The following is a 15,386-nucleotide window of genomic DNA, read 5'->3' as shown; positions in this document are numbered from 1 at the left end:
AAAGAAGTTGAATTATGTGAACTCAACCCTTCTGAGAAAAATGGGAACATGGAGGCTTGCAGGAAATTGTTCAGGTGGTTAAGAGGGATTTTTGCCAAGGGGAGGGTTCCAAGTCGCTCCTTTTCCACCAGTCCTAAAGGTGAGGCTTGGGGCAGAACGCCTGAGTCTTGCACTAAGTCGGTGCCCATGTGACCTTAGATGAAAAACTGACTCTGGCTCTCAGTTCCTGGCCGTTGTGTTGTTTGGAGCAGGTAAATAGTGAGTTCCAGGTGCCTTCCTTGTGATCTGGCACAGCTCAACTCCTTAAACAGGAATGGTGGATAACTTTTACACATCCACCTTCTTAGCATCTCTATGTTCTACCTGAGTTCCTTTTCAATCAAAGTAAAACTCAAATTTCAGCAGCTAAGGCAGTCTAGATAGTGCTCAACTTTTTTCTTTTTAAGATTTATTTTATTTTTATTGGAAAGGCAGATATACAGAGGGAAAGATCTTCCATCTGCTGGTTCACTTCCATCTGCTGGTTCAGTCCCAGTGGCCAGAGCTGAGCTGATCCAAAGCCAGAAGCCAGGAGCTTCTTCCAGATCTCCCATGCAGGGGCAGAGTTCCGAGGATTTGGGCCATCCTCTACTGCTTTCCCAGGCCATGGCAGGGAGCTGGACGGGAAATGGAGCAGCTGGGATTACAACCAGTGCCCATATGGGATCCCAGTGCATCCAAGGTGAAGACTTTTAGCAACTAGACTATTGTGCCAGGCCCTGACTTTTTTTTTTTTTTAAGATTTATTTTTTTTATTGGAAAGGTAAATATACAGAGAGAAGTAGCAATAGAAAGATCTTCCATCTACTGGTTTACCCCTTAAATGACCTTAATAGCTACAGCTGTGCCAATCCAAAGCCAGGAGCATCTTCCTCATTTCCCATGCAGATGCAGAGTCCCAAGGCTTTGGGCCATCCCCTGCTGCTTTTTTTCAGTCCATAAACAGCTGGTTAGGAAGTGGAGCAGCTGAGACTCAAACCAGTGCTCATATGTGTGCAAACACTTGCAGTGTGAGGATTAGTCAGTTGAGCTATTATACTGGTCCCATTCCCTGACTTCTGATTATTTGGCTTAGCCATATTTCAACTTTTCTGGAGGGTACTTATTCAGAGGACAGTGACCTGTGCCCTGGGATTTTGTCATCTTCCAGGGCCAGCTGTGTGTGCTGCTGTCCTTTCACCACATCAGGCAGCGTCAGCCACAGCTCCATGTCAGCCAAGCAGGGTGAACAACAAATGGACACTCTGCCACCCTGTGCTGTGTCACTAGGCTAGAATGTTCTTTAGGTGTGTAAATGTGATTCCAGATTCTAATTTATAGTATGTCCTCAGGACACAGCTTCATTGTTAATCAAGAATTTTTTAGCTATGCATTACTAGCAATGTTATTTTAAATAATATTAAGATGAGGTTTTTAGATACTTTCCTGTTACTAAGCAAGAACCCCCTGGGACTTAATTCCTTAGGAACCAGAGAAGCAGAATGCCCAAGAGGTCAGGGAAGGGAGAGGGAGGGGGGGAGAGGCAGTCCCAGTGGCCATGGAGGTGCTCAACAGCTCCCTCTATCCCCACAGGACGCAATGAGCCCCTGAAGAAGGAGCGACTCAAGTGGAAGAGCGACTACCCCATGACTGACGGGCAGCTGCGGAGCAAGCGAGATGAGTTCTGGGACACAGCCCCTGCCTTCGAGGGCCGCAAGGAGATCTGGGATGCCCTCAAAGCTGCCGCCTATGCTGCTGAAGCCAATGACCATGAGCTGGCACAAGCTATCCTGGATGGAGCCAGCATCACCCTGCCTCATGGTGCGTGGGCAGGGCCAGGGAGGCGGGGTGCATGCCCCTGGAGCTGGGGTCATCAACATGGCTTAGGAGCACAGAAAGTCAGGAGTTTCTATCCGAGCTGGAGTTAGGGGTAGGTGATGACTATTCACTGTTCATTCCAACCCTCTCTGAGCATAGTCCAGGAGTGGAGACAGAGGAGAAGTAGGCTTGGGTGCTGCCTGCCTCAAGGGGGATGCATGGGCACAGCAGGGCTGCAAAGCAGTGTGAGGCCTGCAAACTAAATACCTGCTCCAGGGCCTTTCTGTAATCCAGAACATCCCAGACACAGACTTCCCCTCGAGTTAGCATGCGCTGGGCACCAAACTAGAATCTCCCAGTGCCTTGACTCATTGAAACTCGTGGCAGCCTCCTGCGGCCATGTAAATCAGTTCTAACTGTAGAGTTCTAGAGTCACACCTGTGGGTCTTCTTAAGATTTATGTATTTGAAAGACAGAAGGCAGAGAGAATCTTCACCTTTCTTTCTGCTGGTTCACTCCCTAAATGTACTAGAACTAGGATGCCAGCCCAGGCCAGGTCTTCCTGATGACAGCTCTGTGTTCCTCTGATCATACCACCACCCAGGGAGAACTGACTGCAGATGATTTTGAGGGCTGGGGACAGCCATGGTAGGTGTCCTAGTCTGCTCAGGCTGCTGTAGCAAAAACCAGACCAGGTGAGAGAACAGGAAGTCCACCATCTAGGCACTCAGGTTTGCAGGTGGCAGCCTTCTCACTGTGTCTTCATATAATGGGGACAGAGCTCCCTGGCAACTCTTGCAAAGTCACCATCCTGTCCAAACAAACACAGTTCTGCCTCGTGGGCTGGACCTAGTAGCTCCGCCCAGGTCCCATCTCCTAGCTGGGAGCCCGGTTTGCAGCTGGTGAGACAGGAGATACAAGTGCTTGGTGTCCATGCCCCCTCTGACTGCCCTGGCTTTTCCTCAGGCACCCTCTGTGAATGCTATGACGAGCTGGGCAACCGCTACCAGCTGCCCATCTACTGCCTGTCGCCACCTGTGAACCTGCTGCTGGAGCGCACTGAGGAGGAGGAGAGCCCCGAGCCCCCGGAGCCCACGCCCAGCGTACGCCGTGAGTTCCCGCTCAAAGTGCGCCTCTCCACAGGCAAGGACGTGAGGCTCAGCGCCAGCCTGCCTGACACAGTGGGGCAGCTCAAGAGGCAGCTGCACAGCCAGGAGGGCATCGAGCCGTCCTGGCAGCGATGGTTCTTCTCTGGGAAGCTGCTCACAGACCGCACACGACTCCAGGAAACCAAGATCCAGAAAGATTTTGTCATCCAGGTCATCATCAACCAGCCCCCGCCACCCCAGGATTGAGGGGTGCACAGACTCCTGGGAGGAAAGGCCCCAGCCTGGAGCACTAGGCCCCCACCCTGCTGCTGCCATCGAGTGTTGTGATGTTTCCTGAGGGTGCCTCCCCACCATAGGGCTGCTGGCTGAGCAAGAGGGGACCTGGCTTCCCAGGGGCACTGTGGGCCATCAGTACCCAGTGCCTGGAGAGCAGGACTGCCATACCCTGGCCTTGCCAACCTTTTGAGGGAGAAGGCCATGTGGGGCCTTCCCCCTTCCTGCCTCCCACAGCAGGTTTGAGCCTAGGAAGCCAGCCCAGAGACCTACGAGCCCAGATCCGTCACTTGCCACCGCCAGCCGTACTCACTCCGGTTTTCTGCTCAGGGTCTGATGCAGCTGCTGTGTCCCTCCTCTGCCCTGGCTCCAGTGCCAGTCCCCTAGGGAGCGGAGAGAGCCACCAGCGAGCCCCAGGGCTCAGGGAGCCCGAGGCAGGCCTCTGCTTCTCTCTGCCCCAGCACAATCGGCAGAGATGAGACAGGTGACTGGACAGCCGGGCTTCATGGCAGGGTCTGTGCAGGGCTGTCTCCTGGCTGTAACCCAAGTGGTGGTGAGGGGGAAATCTACAGCCTGGTCATGGCCCTCAGAGCAGGTCCTGGCCACAGACATATCTGCATATTTATCAATAAAGCCTTTTGCTCCTTCCCTCTTGCCTGCAGTTTGTTTTGGGGGTTGGAATGGATGGGCACGGCCTACTGCTCTGGCCACAGCACAGAGAATACCATTGAGCAAACCTTGGATGGCTAGCCTCCTGGACCCTGAGGCCAGCTCCTCTCATGTTCTCGGAGACCTTCAGGAAAAGCCCTCTAATCTCAGTCCCTGGGACTGCTCTTGAAAGCAGAGGTGATGCCACCCTCCCTGCCACCTCTTTCAGTTACCAGGAGACTTAGATGGAAGGGTCGACGGGCAAGTGCTTTGCAAGCAAAGGTGGCCATCTCGGGCGGCGACATTGGGTGCTGCTGCAGCACGACTGCCCTGGCTTGAGCCCTCCAAGCCCGGCCATCCTGACTTTGACCTGTGGAAACAGTAGGACACTACACTCCTGTGATGACGGTAAAGCCAAAGCTCCAGCAAACTGGAACTTTAACCCTGTGGCCGGGGGAAGTGGATGTGTTCTCCCGGGGCAGGGTGTATGCTTGGGCAGGGAGGGGTCTCAGCTCAGGACAGCCAGATGAGCATTGCAGGTTGTGGCTAGGGTGGCTGCCGTTCACAGGCCAGTTCAGCCTGACTGGAACCTGCAAGTTCCGGGTGTGGTGCTGAGCAAGCCCAGGTTTGTTTTGCCTCCAGTAGGGAGGCATGCCAGCCTGTGCTCGCTAACCTGGCACTGTCTGGGTCTGACCGGGAAACCCTGGGGGAAGGATGAGGAGGAAGAGCTGGAGTTCCTCTTTAGCTGGGCTCGACACTGCCTTTGGCTTTTCTTAGAAGGCCTATGAGTCCTGCTGGAACACTTGAGGGAGTCTGTCCTGTATTGATGGATACCTGGCCAAATGCCCTGTTACTGCACTAGAGGGTGCTGTGGGACACAGGGTGGCTGGCAAAGAGTTAATGGGAGTTAATGGGAGGAAGGCAGCTGCACGCAACCCACTGGTGCCTTGGTCCTCTATTCCAGATGAAGCCAAATCTGCATATCCTCACACCCAGCAGGGCCAGTTCACCGGCAGCCTGGGGGTGTGGACCTGTTCAGGGTCCTGGTATTTGGTTGTCAGGTCCCCTTTCTTGCACTGGCTAGACAAGATTTTCAGGCATCCAGCAGGTGGCAGTGCCATCCAGGTCAGGAGCTGCAATTGGTGGATCTCTGCACTGCCCAGCTGCTGTGGGGCGGAGGATGTCCAGCCAGGCCCAAGCACTTGGGGACAGAAGCTTCTTCCTGCAGTCCTGCTCTGTGGGCACTGTGCCCTCCAGCTCCAATAGGCTAGAGGTTGGGGAGGGGCCACTGTCCCCATTCCCAGGCTCTGGCTCCCCTCCCTGCTCCATGAGGCTGCCAGAGGTGAAGGTGACAGGTGGGGGAGGGCCGGTGAGCTCATGGCAAAGGCTCCCAGCTGGGCGGGGAATGGGGGGCTCGGGCCTATAAAGCCCCCAGAGCCATGTAGCGGTCAGCAACAGTCATGGACGGCACCACGGAGGGCCCCATGGAGGACTCCGAGGCTGTGCAGAGGGCCACGGCGCTCATCGAGCAGCGGCTGGCGGAGGAGGAGAAGAGTGAGGTGCGGCCAAGGGGATGGGAGTCTTACGGGAAGGGAGAGCCCCCAGCTGCCATGCCTCCGTGGGAAGGCAGGTGTTCTTGCAGGTCTCAGGTCCCAGTGGGCCTGGCAGATGATGGATTTGGGTCTGAGGCTTGAACCTCTAAAACTGAGAGTTGGTGGGGAAAAGGGAAGTGGCTTGGGCTCCCCAGATCCTGCCTGCCCCCTGGGCTCTGGGCAGACAGCTGGGCACCGCCTGGGAATGTCAGGAATGTACAGTCCTGAGACACCCCCAAGCTGCTGGCTACCAGCTGGGAGGCTGGGGCTGGAGCACCTCCCAAGATGAATGCAAGCATGGATGATTTCCCCACAACTGGCAGCCACATTTTGGGAGGCCTTTGGGATTGTGTTTTCTGGGGATTTTGCCTTCTCTTACTCTTACACCAGCACTGATCAAGTGCCTGTCACACCGAGAGTCCGGTGCTGTGATGTGCAAGGAGACTAGGATGGCCCGGAGCATGCCTTTCTTTCACCCACCCAGCATTGCTTTCAGCTAACCTTTGTCAGTTGCACAGCCAACTAAATCAAATCAGAGGGAAGACACAGGCAGGTGGGGAGACATGCATGGTCTGACAGGATGATTTTGGGTGGAGATGGGTGTGGGAGAAAGGGCAGAGTGAAAGGTAGAAGATATGAGCAGAACTGGTACCAGAAGCTGAGGTTGGAGAACGGTGGCAGAGGACAGATCACAGACTGATCAGGTAAAAGTTATTGATTCTGTGGGCAGCCAGGGCACTCGATGTTGTGGAGGGAGGGAAAGCCGTGCCAGCTGGCCTGTTACAAGAAGGCAGCTCCAGGGGCTCTGGGAAGGGCTTGCTAGAAGGGAAAGGGTGTTTCCAGCAGGAATGGAAAGGGGAGATAAAGCAGTGTAGAGAGGTAGGTGCTGTGGCTGAATGAGGAGGAGGGAAAGATGGGACTGTAGAGGAAGAAGAGAGGAGAGCAGGCTTGTCAAGGGAGCACTTGGGGGCATTCCTGCATCTCCAGGAAACCCACAGCCCCCTCCGCAAGGGTGAATGTGCTCAGGGCTGACTGTGCCATGCAGGGTGCTCATGGTGGATTTCCAGAGTGTTGCCACTAGACACAGAAACCTTCAAACCTTCAGCCCTAGGGCACAGAGCAGTCCTCTGCTCATCTGTTCTGCAAAGGCTGTTAGGACACAGGTGCTCGCAGAGCCGACCTTCCACCGTGTGCCTATACCACACCAGGCATCCGATGGGTATTCTCGTGGTTAATCTACAAAGTAAGGTGCAAGTTGTGGTTTGTGAGCTTAACATTCATTGAGCTCCTACTGTGTGCCAGCCCACACATCTAAAGTGAGGGGCTATAGATAGAGTCTGGGTGAGATGTGAGTGGGCATTCCAGCCCCCAGCAGTTTTCACTGGGTCCCAGCAGAGTAGGGTTCTTGCAGGAGGGCACCTGTCTTTATTTTTTGTTTTTAATTTTTTTTTTTGAAATAGAGGGCACCTGTCTTTCTGCACCTCTGCCCTATATGGGAGAGTCGGGAGGGTCATCAGGGCCAACTGAGGGGCTGCAGCTCCGGTGGGGGGATGCTTGGTTAGAGCATGCTGAGCATGTCGAGGCAGGCAGAGATGCTGAGCCTGCCTGCCATTATGGATTCACATACTCATTAGCCAACCACTCACTGTGTGCCTGCTGCCTACCAAGATAATCAGGAAACACCTGCTTATGGGAACCCAGGCAGAGGCCCACATGCCACAGCAAGTGCAACCCGGGTTATCTCTTATCCCCAGGAAGAACAGTTTCAGGAGAGACCAGTCGACCCCCGACCCAACCATAAATGCCTGATATGATTGGAAAATCTGCCCTCAAAACCCATCCTCCAAGAGGCTAGCATTAGAGCCCAGGGAACAGTGAAAAAGCACCTGGGTGGACTGTGGGAGCCATTCCTGCTGGCCACCATCTGGACTTGGCACCCTCCAACCCGAGCAGATGTTACTGGGCTCACGTCACTCGCACAGGCTGTGCTGGGGACTCCCAGGAAAGAGGGACCAGTCCTTCATCAACCGTGAACCAGAGTGGCAGGTGGGAAAGAGTGAATCCCATATTCCTGTGGTGAGAACAAGCCAGCTGAGTCCCCCTCACCCTGAAAAGCGTATAGCTCCTGCCCACATCCTTTGCTTCCCAGAGCCACAGTTTCCATGCTCTAACTTTCACAGATCAGTAAAATTTGATGGGGGAAAAACCAGAATAGCCAAGCTTTTATATTGCTTCTCTGATCACAATTATTTCATCCAAGTGATTTGTACATTGACTGGAAAGGGAGACATACACACACACAGAGCGCTTCCAACTACTGGTTTGTTTACTATCTCAAATGACCACAATGGGCACACTGCGTCATGTCTAAGCCAGGAGCCAGGTCTCTGGGTCTCTCATATGGGTACAGAGGCCCAAGCACTTGGGTCATTCTCCACTACTTTCCCAGGAGCATTAGCAGGGAGTTGGATCAGATGTGGAACAGCTGGGTCTGGAACCAGTGACCAAAGGGAATGCAGTACTGCAGGCAGTAGCTTAAGTTACTGTACCACAACATTGGCCCCCTTCCCCCAAAGTGAATTTTTGCTGTCAAAAAAGTAAAACCAGATTATGTTGGTGTTTGCGAAAATGAATAGTGGCAAGAAGTACACAATCAATAGCTTATTGGCAGGAAGGTGTTTGAGTAGAGGCTGGGTTTGGTGGGGTGCTGTCTAAATGAGCTCTGCTGTGGCCTGGAGGTCCCCAGGACCAGCTGGAGCACCACTCAGGATGTTCTCAGGGTGGCTGGGGACAGGGCCACCTGGTTCCCCAGGTTCTGAATTCTGGTTCTCTGTTGGTCATAGAAACTCCGAGGAGCCACGCCGCAGAAGCTGCCCATGAACTTGCTGGTGCTGGAAGATGAGAAGCACCAGGGCGTGCAGAGCGGTGCCTTACAAAATGTCAAGGTGAGTGTGGGACAGCCTTACACCCAGGGCCCCCAACTCTGCAGCCCACGACCACAGCCATGCCCCAAGCCTACCCAACAGAGCACCTGATCTGGCCCCTGGAGAGCTGTGCCTTGCCTTCCTCTTTTCGCAGATCGCCCCCACCTACAGTTCAGCCAAGGGGTCTCCCTGGGCCCTGTATGTCTGAATCTCTGTGCAGGGGGCGGGGGAATAATGAGCCACCCACACACAGGGCCAAGAGCGCGTGCGCAAGACATCCCTAGACCTGCGGCGGGAGATCATCGATGTGGGCGGGATCCAGAACCTCATCGAGCTACGCAAGAAGCGCAAGCAGAAGAAGCGGGAAGCCCTGGCCGCCTCTCAGGAGCTGCCTCCGGAGCCCGAGGAGATCGTGAGTGTGTGTGCACGTGTGGACACATGTGTCAGCGTGCCCGTGTATGGCATGGCCAGAGTGTGGTCAAGAGGGCTCTGGCTAAATCCCTGCTGCCCAAGGTGATGGGATTCATACCTGCAGACGGGCCCTGTGGATGAGGAGACGTTCCTGAAAGCAGCTGTGGAGGGCAAAATGAAGGTCATTGAGAAGTTCCTGGCGGACGGGGGCTCGGCGGACACCTGCGATGAGGTGAGCTCCCAAGCTCCCACACTCCCACGCTGCCCTTGTTTCAGCCAGTGGTAGGTCTGCTTGAGTACCAGCCTGGGTGTCCTTGGATGGGGTGGGGGAGTATGCAGAGTGGGATTTACCCATTTCTTAGACCCTTTCCCAAGGCAAACCCCTTCCACAGCAGCAAATGGCCCTGGCTTATTTGGAGAAGAGGGACTGGAGGCAAGAAAGAGACAGACAGACAGACAGACAGATGGACTAGGCGCAAACCCTACCTCTCCTACCACGTACTGACTGTGCAACCCCTAGCCAGCTAGGCACCTCTCTGTACTTCTGCTTCCTTCACTGATATGGCCATCTTTCCTCACAATGCGCTAGCATCAAATGGAATAGTAGAACCTCCATTAGAATCACTGAATGAATGGAAAAACTGTAAGACATGTGCTAAGAGATAGATTGGTTTCTTATGGTATATTCATTTTTAAAATTTACTTTTACTTTATTTGAAACATAGGCAGGTAGGCAGGTAGGCAGGTAGGTAGCTAGGTAGACAGATATTCCATCCCTGTTTCACTTCTCAAATACCCAAAACAGCCACGGTTGGGCCAGACTGAAGCCAGGAGTCATCTGGGTCTCCAAGCAGGGCAGGACCCAAGCACCTGAGCCATCACCAGCCTTCTCCCAAGGTACATATTAGCAGGAATGCTGGAATCAGAAGCAGAGCTGGGATTGGCACCAGAGCACTCCAACAAGCAACTTGCCTGCTATACCAAAGCCCATCCCCATAATTCCATTTAAAAGCTATTATAGTAGCTTATTGTAAAGTGTATCTTGAAGTACACTGTTCTAACCAATTTTAGTGCCCAATTCGGTGGCATTTGCTGCATTCACTGTATTTGTACTATCTTGGTCACTGGTTTTAAACTTCTCTAAAACGCTGCCCTGGAAGCTGCCTCTCACACAGCACAGGGCGCGCATTGGCTCTCGTGTCCTGGGGTGAAGCCCATGAATGGTTCCCCACCTTGGGTGTGCATCACTGCAGGTTTGACCATACTTGTTTTCTGTTGTTTAGACTCCAGGGTCTTGGTCTTCTGGGTCTGTGCAAGCATGGCTTGCCCCCAAGTACCATGCCATGGGGCTGGGAGGACAAAAAGACAAACTCAGGTTCCTGGGGCGCTTATGCAGATGTGCTAAGCAGAGCACTGGAGTATGCAGAGACACACATCACAAGGCAGCGTGTTTCAGGAGTTCAGAGCAGGAAGCAGCTGCCCTTGGAAGAGAGGAAGTTCATTTCCTCTTTGTACTAGCCATCAGTCCTTAGAGAGCAGCAGTACCTGCTCACCTGGCTTTGTGCCGGGCACTTGGCGAGACATAGCGAGACGTGACTTACCCTCAAACAAACTCTCAGTCAAGGGTCACCTGGGGCCCTGGGCCAGCTCCAGCCTCAAGGTTTCAAGGAAATGAAGGCCCTTGAGCTGCACAATGAAGAGTGATATATTTTCCTCAAGATTTCAAAAGGAGGGAGGGCAAGGGAACAACCAGTGCCAAGGCATGGCTTGATGTGGTTAGTTGGCTATGAGAAGGGCAGAGTCCGTGGACAAGAGTTCCAGGACTAGCCTGAGTGGAACATCAAGGAGCTGACAGCTCATAACACGGGGACCAGCATAAGGATCAGGATCAGGTCATGGCAAGGTCAGAGCCTCAGCTCAGGTGGGAGATGGGTTCAGTCCTCCGGCCACGGGCCAAGACTTGAAGCTCTCTCTGGGGATAGTTCCGCCGGACAGCACTGCACAGAGCATCCCTGGAGGGCCACATGGAGATCTTGGAGAAACTTCTGGAGAGCGGGGCCACTGTGGACTTCCAGGATCGGGTATGTCAAAGGGCAGGGATGGATGGGTATGTCAAAGGTGGGGGTGGATGTAACACTGAGAGACCCTCTTTCCCCACCAACCTAGGACACAGAGAGGCTACACCTAGTGTTGGGTCATGCCTCTGCTGGGCAGTGTGGCCTCAGTCAAGCCCGGCTCCTCCTGCAAGGGGCCTCTGCCTATCAGCAGTCCCTTTGTCCTGGGTATTCACCTGTCATTGGAGCTGGAGAACTTGGCCCCCTGGGGCACTTTCTGCACTGCAGTCCACAGCTAGGCCCCATCCTTCCCTTCCAGCTGGACTGCACGGCCATGCATTGGGCCTGCCGTGGGGGCCACCTGGAGGTGGTAAAACTGCTGCAGAGTCGAGGAGCAGACAACAACGTGAGGGATAAGGTGAGACGGCAAGGCAGGTGCAACAGGCGTAGGCAGGCTGCGGGGAGGAGGGGGCAGAAAGCAGAAGAGCCCAGGGAGCCTTGAAGGCCTGGACAGGGATTCCACCGCAGTGTGCTGCTGGGCCCTGTCACTGCTATAGCCCTTGAGGGACAGGGGAGCAGGAAGGACAGACGGGAATGAGAGCCCCACTCTCTTGGGGCGGGGGGGGGGGCTTTGAAACACCTCAAAAGATGCCAGAATTGTTCATCCTTGCAGTCCTGCATCGTTGACTGTCTAGCCATCCTTCTGTACTCATCCATCCATTTGTCTGTTCATTCATTTATTCATTCTTCTACCACCCTTCCATCCATTCATTCATTCCAAGTAACATGAGCCTCTGTTTGTCATCTATAAAATGCCTTAATGAGGTTTTTAAAGATTTTATTCATTTTTATTAGAAAGTCAGATTTACAGAGAGCAGAGACGTAGATCCATTGGGTTACTCCCCAAGTGGCCACAATGGCCAGAGCTGCACCAATCTGAAACTGGAAGCCAGGAGCTTCTTCTGGGTCTCCTACATGGGTGCAGAATCCCAAGGTTTTGGACCATCCTCTTCTGTTTTCCCAAGCCACAAGCAGGGAGCTGGATGGGAAACAGGGCCTCTGGGACACGAACCGGACCCTGTATGAGATCTCAGCACTTGCAGAGGGAAGACTAGCCAATTAAGCCATTGTGCCAGATTCTTAACAAATTCTTAATGCAGATTGTGTGAGACAATCCATAGAAACAGGTTATGTATTCAACAGGAGACGTGTGTGTGCGTGTGTGTGTGTGTCTTAAGGTTTAGTTATTTGAAAGGCAGACATGGAGGAAGAGAGAGATCTTTCATTTGCTTGTCTACTTTCCAAATGGCTATAATGGTGAAGGCTGTGCCAAGCTGAAGCCGGGAGCTTCACCCAGGTCTCCCACATGAATGGCAGGAGCCCATGCACTTGGATCATCTTCCATTGTTTTCCCAGGCAAGTGGCAAGGAGCAGGATTAGAACTGGAGCAGCGAGGAAATGAACTGATACCCATTTGGCATGCCAGCATTTCAGGTAGTAATTTTGCCTGCTATACCATAATGCCAGTCCCACCAAGGCCAATGTTTTGTAACCTTTATCATGCCCATCACATATCCTTTCTCAACAAGTGGCATTTATTACAATTATGAAAAGAAGAATGGAGGGCCCAGTGCGGTGGCCTCGCGCCTGAGGTCCTTGCCTTGCATGTGCTGGTGCCAGAGTCCAGCTCCAGCTGAGTTTGGAACTCGAGAAGGGTGTGTGGAGTGGGTGTAGAGAAAATATATGGACCACTACAATTTCAGGCTCATAATGGACAATGCAAGAAAGCTGTCCTCTTTATACAGAAGCCTTCACAAACTGGCACCGACTTTTCACACCTGGTCAAGTGGACATTCCTAAGGGTAGTTCTGCCAGTTGTTTCACCTTGAGGCAGGATATCAGCCGTCCTAATCCTGTGCTCAGGAAGTTCTCAATACATGGCACATATCAATCAGTAACACATTCCCACTACAATCCTCATTCTACAACTTAATTTTGAATCAGTTAAGGGAGGAAATGCGTCACAGAAGGAGGGAGCTAAAGATCAAGGAAAGCAGGGAAAGAACCGTAAGCAGAGATTCCCACTACATCCAGGGACTTACTGCCCTTGATTAGCACATGGTCAATAGGAGCAGCCAAGACAGCATGAACAGTAAAAGGCCTTTTTGCCAACATCAACTTCCAAGTTCACATTGATAATAAAGACCAACTCCGCAGTGGCAGACAATGCCTAAATAGATTACAGAATTCTCAGTGGGGTTGTCCGGTGTCCATGCAGAGAGAGGTGGAATTGCTTTTCAGGTGGTTGTAGAAACATCCACCAGGCTCTGCCATACAGCAGGAAATTCCTTGCGGCCTTGCCTGCAATGGAACAGTTCTCTTCACAGCCTCATGTCCTCCACACCCACTGCACAGACCCCAGCACACCAGGATCCCATATGGGTGCTAGTTCTATTCCTGGCAGCTTCACTTCCCATTAGGCTCCCTGCTTATGGCCTGGGAAAGCAGCCAGGAATGGCCCAAAACCTTGGAACCTTGCACCCGTGTGGGAGACCCGGAGAAGTTCCTGGTTCCTAGCTTTGGATCAGCTTAGCTCCAGCCGTTGCAGTCATTTGAGGAGTGAATCATCAGACGGAAGATCTTTCTCTGTCTCTCCTCCTCTCTGTATGTCTGAATTTGCAATAAAATAAATAAATCTTAAAAAGAAGAAGAATGGAGGCACAAAGATTTGATCACAGGTGGCGGAGAAGGAAATCATAGAAGGCTTCCTGGAATAGGTGGCATTTCAGAGTTCAACTCCTGGGCTAGGTAACGGGAAATGATACCAGTCCCTGCTCCTCCAGGCCTCAGGCCTTGACATGAGGATTTGGGAGCTCAGTTTAGGCAGCTCCCCTATCCTGGTGTTTCCTTTTCATCCAGTTGCTGAGCACCCCTCTGCATGTGGCAGTCCGCACAGGGCAGGTGGAAATCGTGGAGCACTTTCTGTCCCTGGGCCCAGACGTCAACGCTAGAGACAGAGTGAGTGCCGAACACTCCCGGCTGGGCCCCACCGTGGGTGTGGTCCTGCCCTCTGGAGCCCTGGGGCAGAGTCACTAGTCCAGCTCCCCTTGCCCTGTCCCTCATCCTGCTACCCCAGCGGGTCACACTGAGGGTCAACCTTGGCTCTAGGAAGGGGACAGTGCCCTGCATGATGCCGTGAGGCTCAACCGCTACAGAATCATCAAGCTGCTGCTCTTGCATGGGGCTGACATGATGGCCAAGAACCTGGTGAGTGAGTGCTCTGCCTCCGTGCTCCCATGAGTTCAGTGATGGCCCCCCAGTGGGGCAGCCCTCCTAGCCTAGGGGACAGGCCACAGGCTCCAGCCCCTCCTCACGGTACTGAAATCTTCCACTCCAACACCAGCCTCCCCAGCAGGAACCTCAGCCCTTGGATGTCCCACCTTATTGGTTTCTGGAGACCTCTAGTCACAGCTCTTCTTGGGGGTCCCCTGTGTGTGTGCTGGGGGTCACTCTTGATTAAGAAAGGCTAAAAGGATCGGTGAGGGTGAGACCCGGGGAGATGTGGAGAAAGTGACAACAAGGGCTTTCAGCCTCAGTGTGTGGACACCAGAAGCTGGGTCACTGGGTCATTAGCCCAGTGGCATTGCTGGCCTCTCCCTGCTGGGGGTCAGCAGCACCCATGCCCCATGTGAACACACATTATCAGCTGTCCCCACTTAAAAAATCCCCAGCTGTCCATGAGGCCCCCTTCCTGAATGGACTTTGCAATGAGGAACAGCTTTCCTGTCCGTTCGCCTCCTCCTCTGCCACCCCTAGGCTGGGAAGACCCCCGCTGATCTAGTGCAGCTGTGGCAATCTGACACTCGGCACGCCCTGGAACACCCGGAGCCTGGACCTCAGCAGAACGGGCTAGACGCGCCGGCTGAGAGCAGCGGCCAAGAGACGCCCCAGCCTGTCCCTGCCCAATCATAGCCTCCTCAACCCAGCCGGTGCTTCTTAGATGGCTCCCAGGGCCACCTGAGGACCCCCCCCCCCGCACCAACCAGGCGCACCTGCAAATGACCACAATAAATGCACACCCTTTCTCCCCTCCCCCCGCCTCCCTCTGCTACTTGTGCTCTTCATTTCCGTTTGGGTCCGACTGCTCTGAAATGCAAGGGGCGTCGCGGAGCCCTTTGGCCCCTGTGGACTCGCCCCATTGCTTTCCCTGCCCCTTGCCCAGTTCCCCAGGGCCGGGCTCAGTCCCTGCCTGAATCAGTTAAACAAAGCACTCTCTCCAGGCCGCCTTCTGGTGACCGTAGTTCTGCGAGGCAGGCCTGCGCAGGCCGGATATGCCCCGCCTCCCACGGGGCAGGCTTGGTCAACCAATCAGCTACCTCCAGCTCCTTGGAAACCCCGCCGGCTCCCTGCTGTGGAGATGGGATTTGTGGGAAAAGGGCCTACACGGCTGTTAGAGACTTTATTGGGAGTTAGAACCCCAAGAGCCAGCCCCGCGCCTGGCCAGGAGGACACTGCTTTGTGGCATATCTCCACCGTTGC

At 53.8% G+C, this 15,386-nt stretch overlaps 2 protein-coding genes across 2 annotated transcripts in view; both read left to right on the top strand.

Moving 5' to 3' along the window:
• The window catches only part of UBTD1 (ubiquitin domain containing 1), a 53,350-nt gene extending 49,490 nt beyond the window's left edge, over positions 1–3,860 (top strand). Inside the window, exons 2-3 of the mRNA XM_040992356.1 lie at positions 1,612–1,839; positions 2,803–3,860. Of these exons, the coding sequence (XP_040848290.1) occupies positions 1,612–1,839; positions 2,803–3,191 (617 nt within the window). The 3' untranslated portion in view covers positions 3,192–3,860. The remainder of the gene's footprint in view (positions 1–1,611; positions 1,840–2,802) is intronic.
• Positions 3,861–5,228: 1,368 nt separating this feature from the next.
• Positions 5,229–14,844, top strand: ANKRD2 (ankyrin repeat domain 2). Its single transcript, XM_040991828.1, is given in 10 exon segments — positions 5,229–5,282; positions 5,285–5,425; positions 8,302–8,403; positions 8,636–8,794; positions 8,918–9,025; positions 10,776–10,874; positions 11,167–11,265; positions 13,767–13,865; positions 14,016–14,114; positions 14,664–14,844. Coding segments are annotated over 10 exon segments (1,101 nt in total). The 5' UTR covers positions 5,229–5,243; the 3' UTR covers positions 14,820–14,844.
• Positions 14,845–15,386: the final 542 nt, after the last annotated feature.

This window comes from Ochotona curzoniae, unplaced genomic scaffold (assembly GCF_017591425.1).
Source record: "Ochotona curzoniae isolate NIBS_2020 unplaced genomic scaffold, NIBS_Ocur_1.0 contig_66, whole genome shotgun sequence".
Lineage (NCBI taxonomy): Eukaryota > Metazoa > Chordata > Mammalia > Lagomorpha > Ochotonidae > Ochotona > Ochotona curzoniae.
Note: the sequence above shows the minus strand (reverse complement) of the source record. Positions and strands in the feature narration are given on the sequence as shown.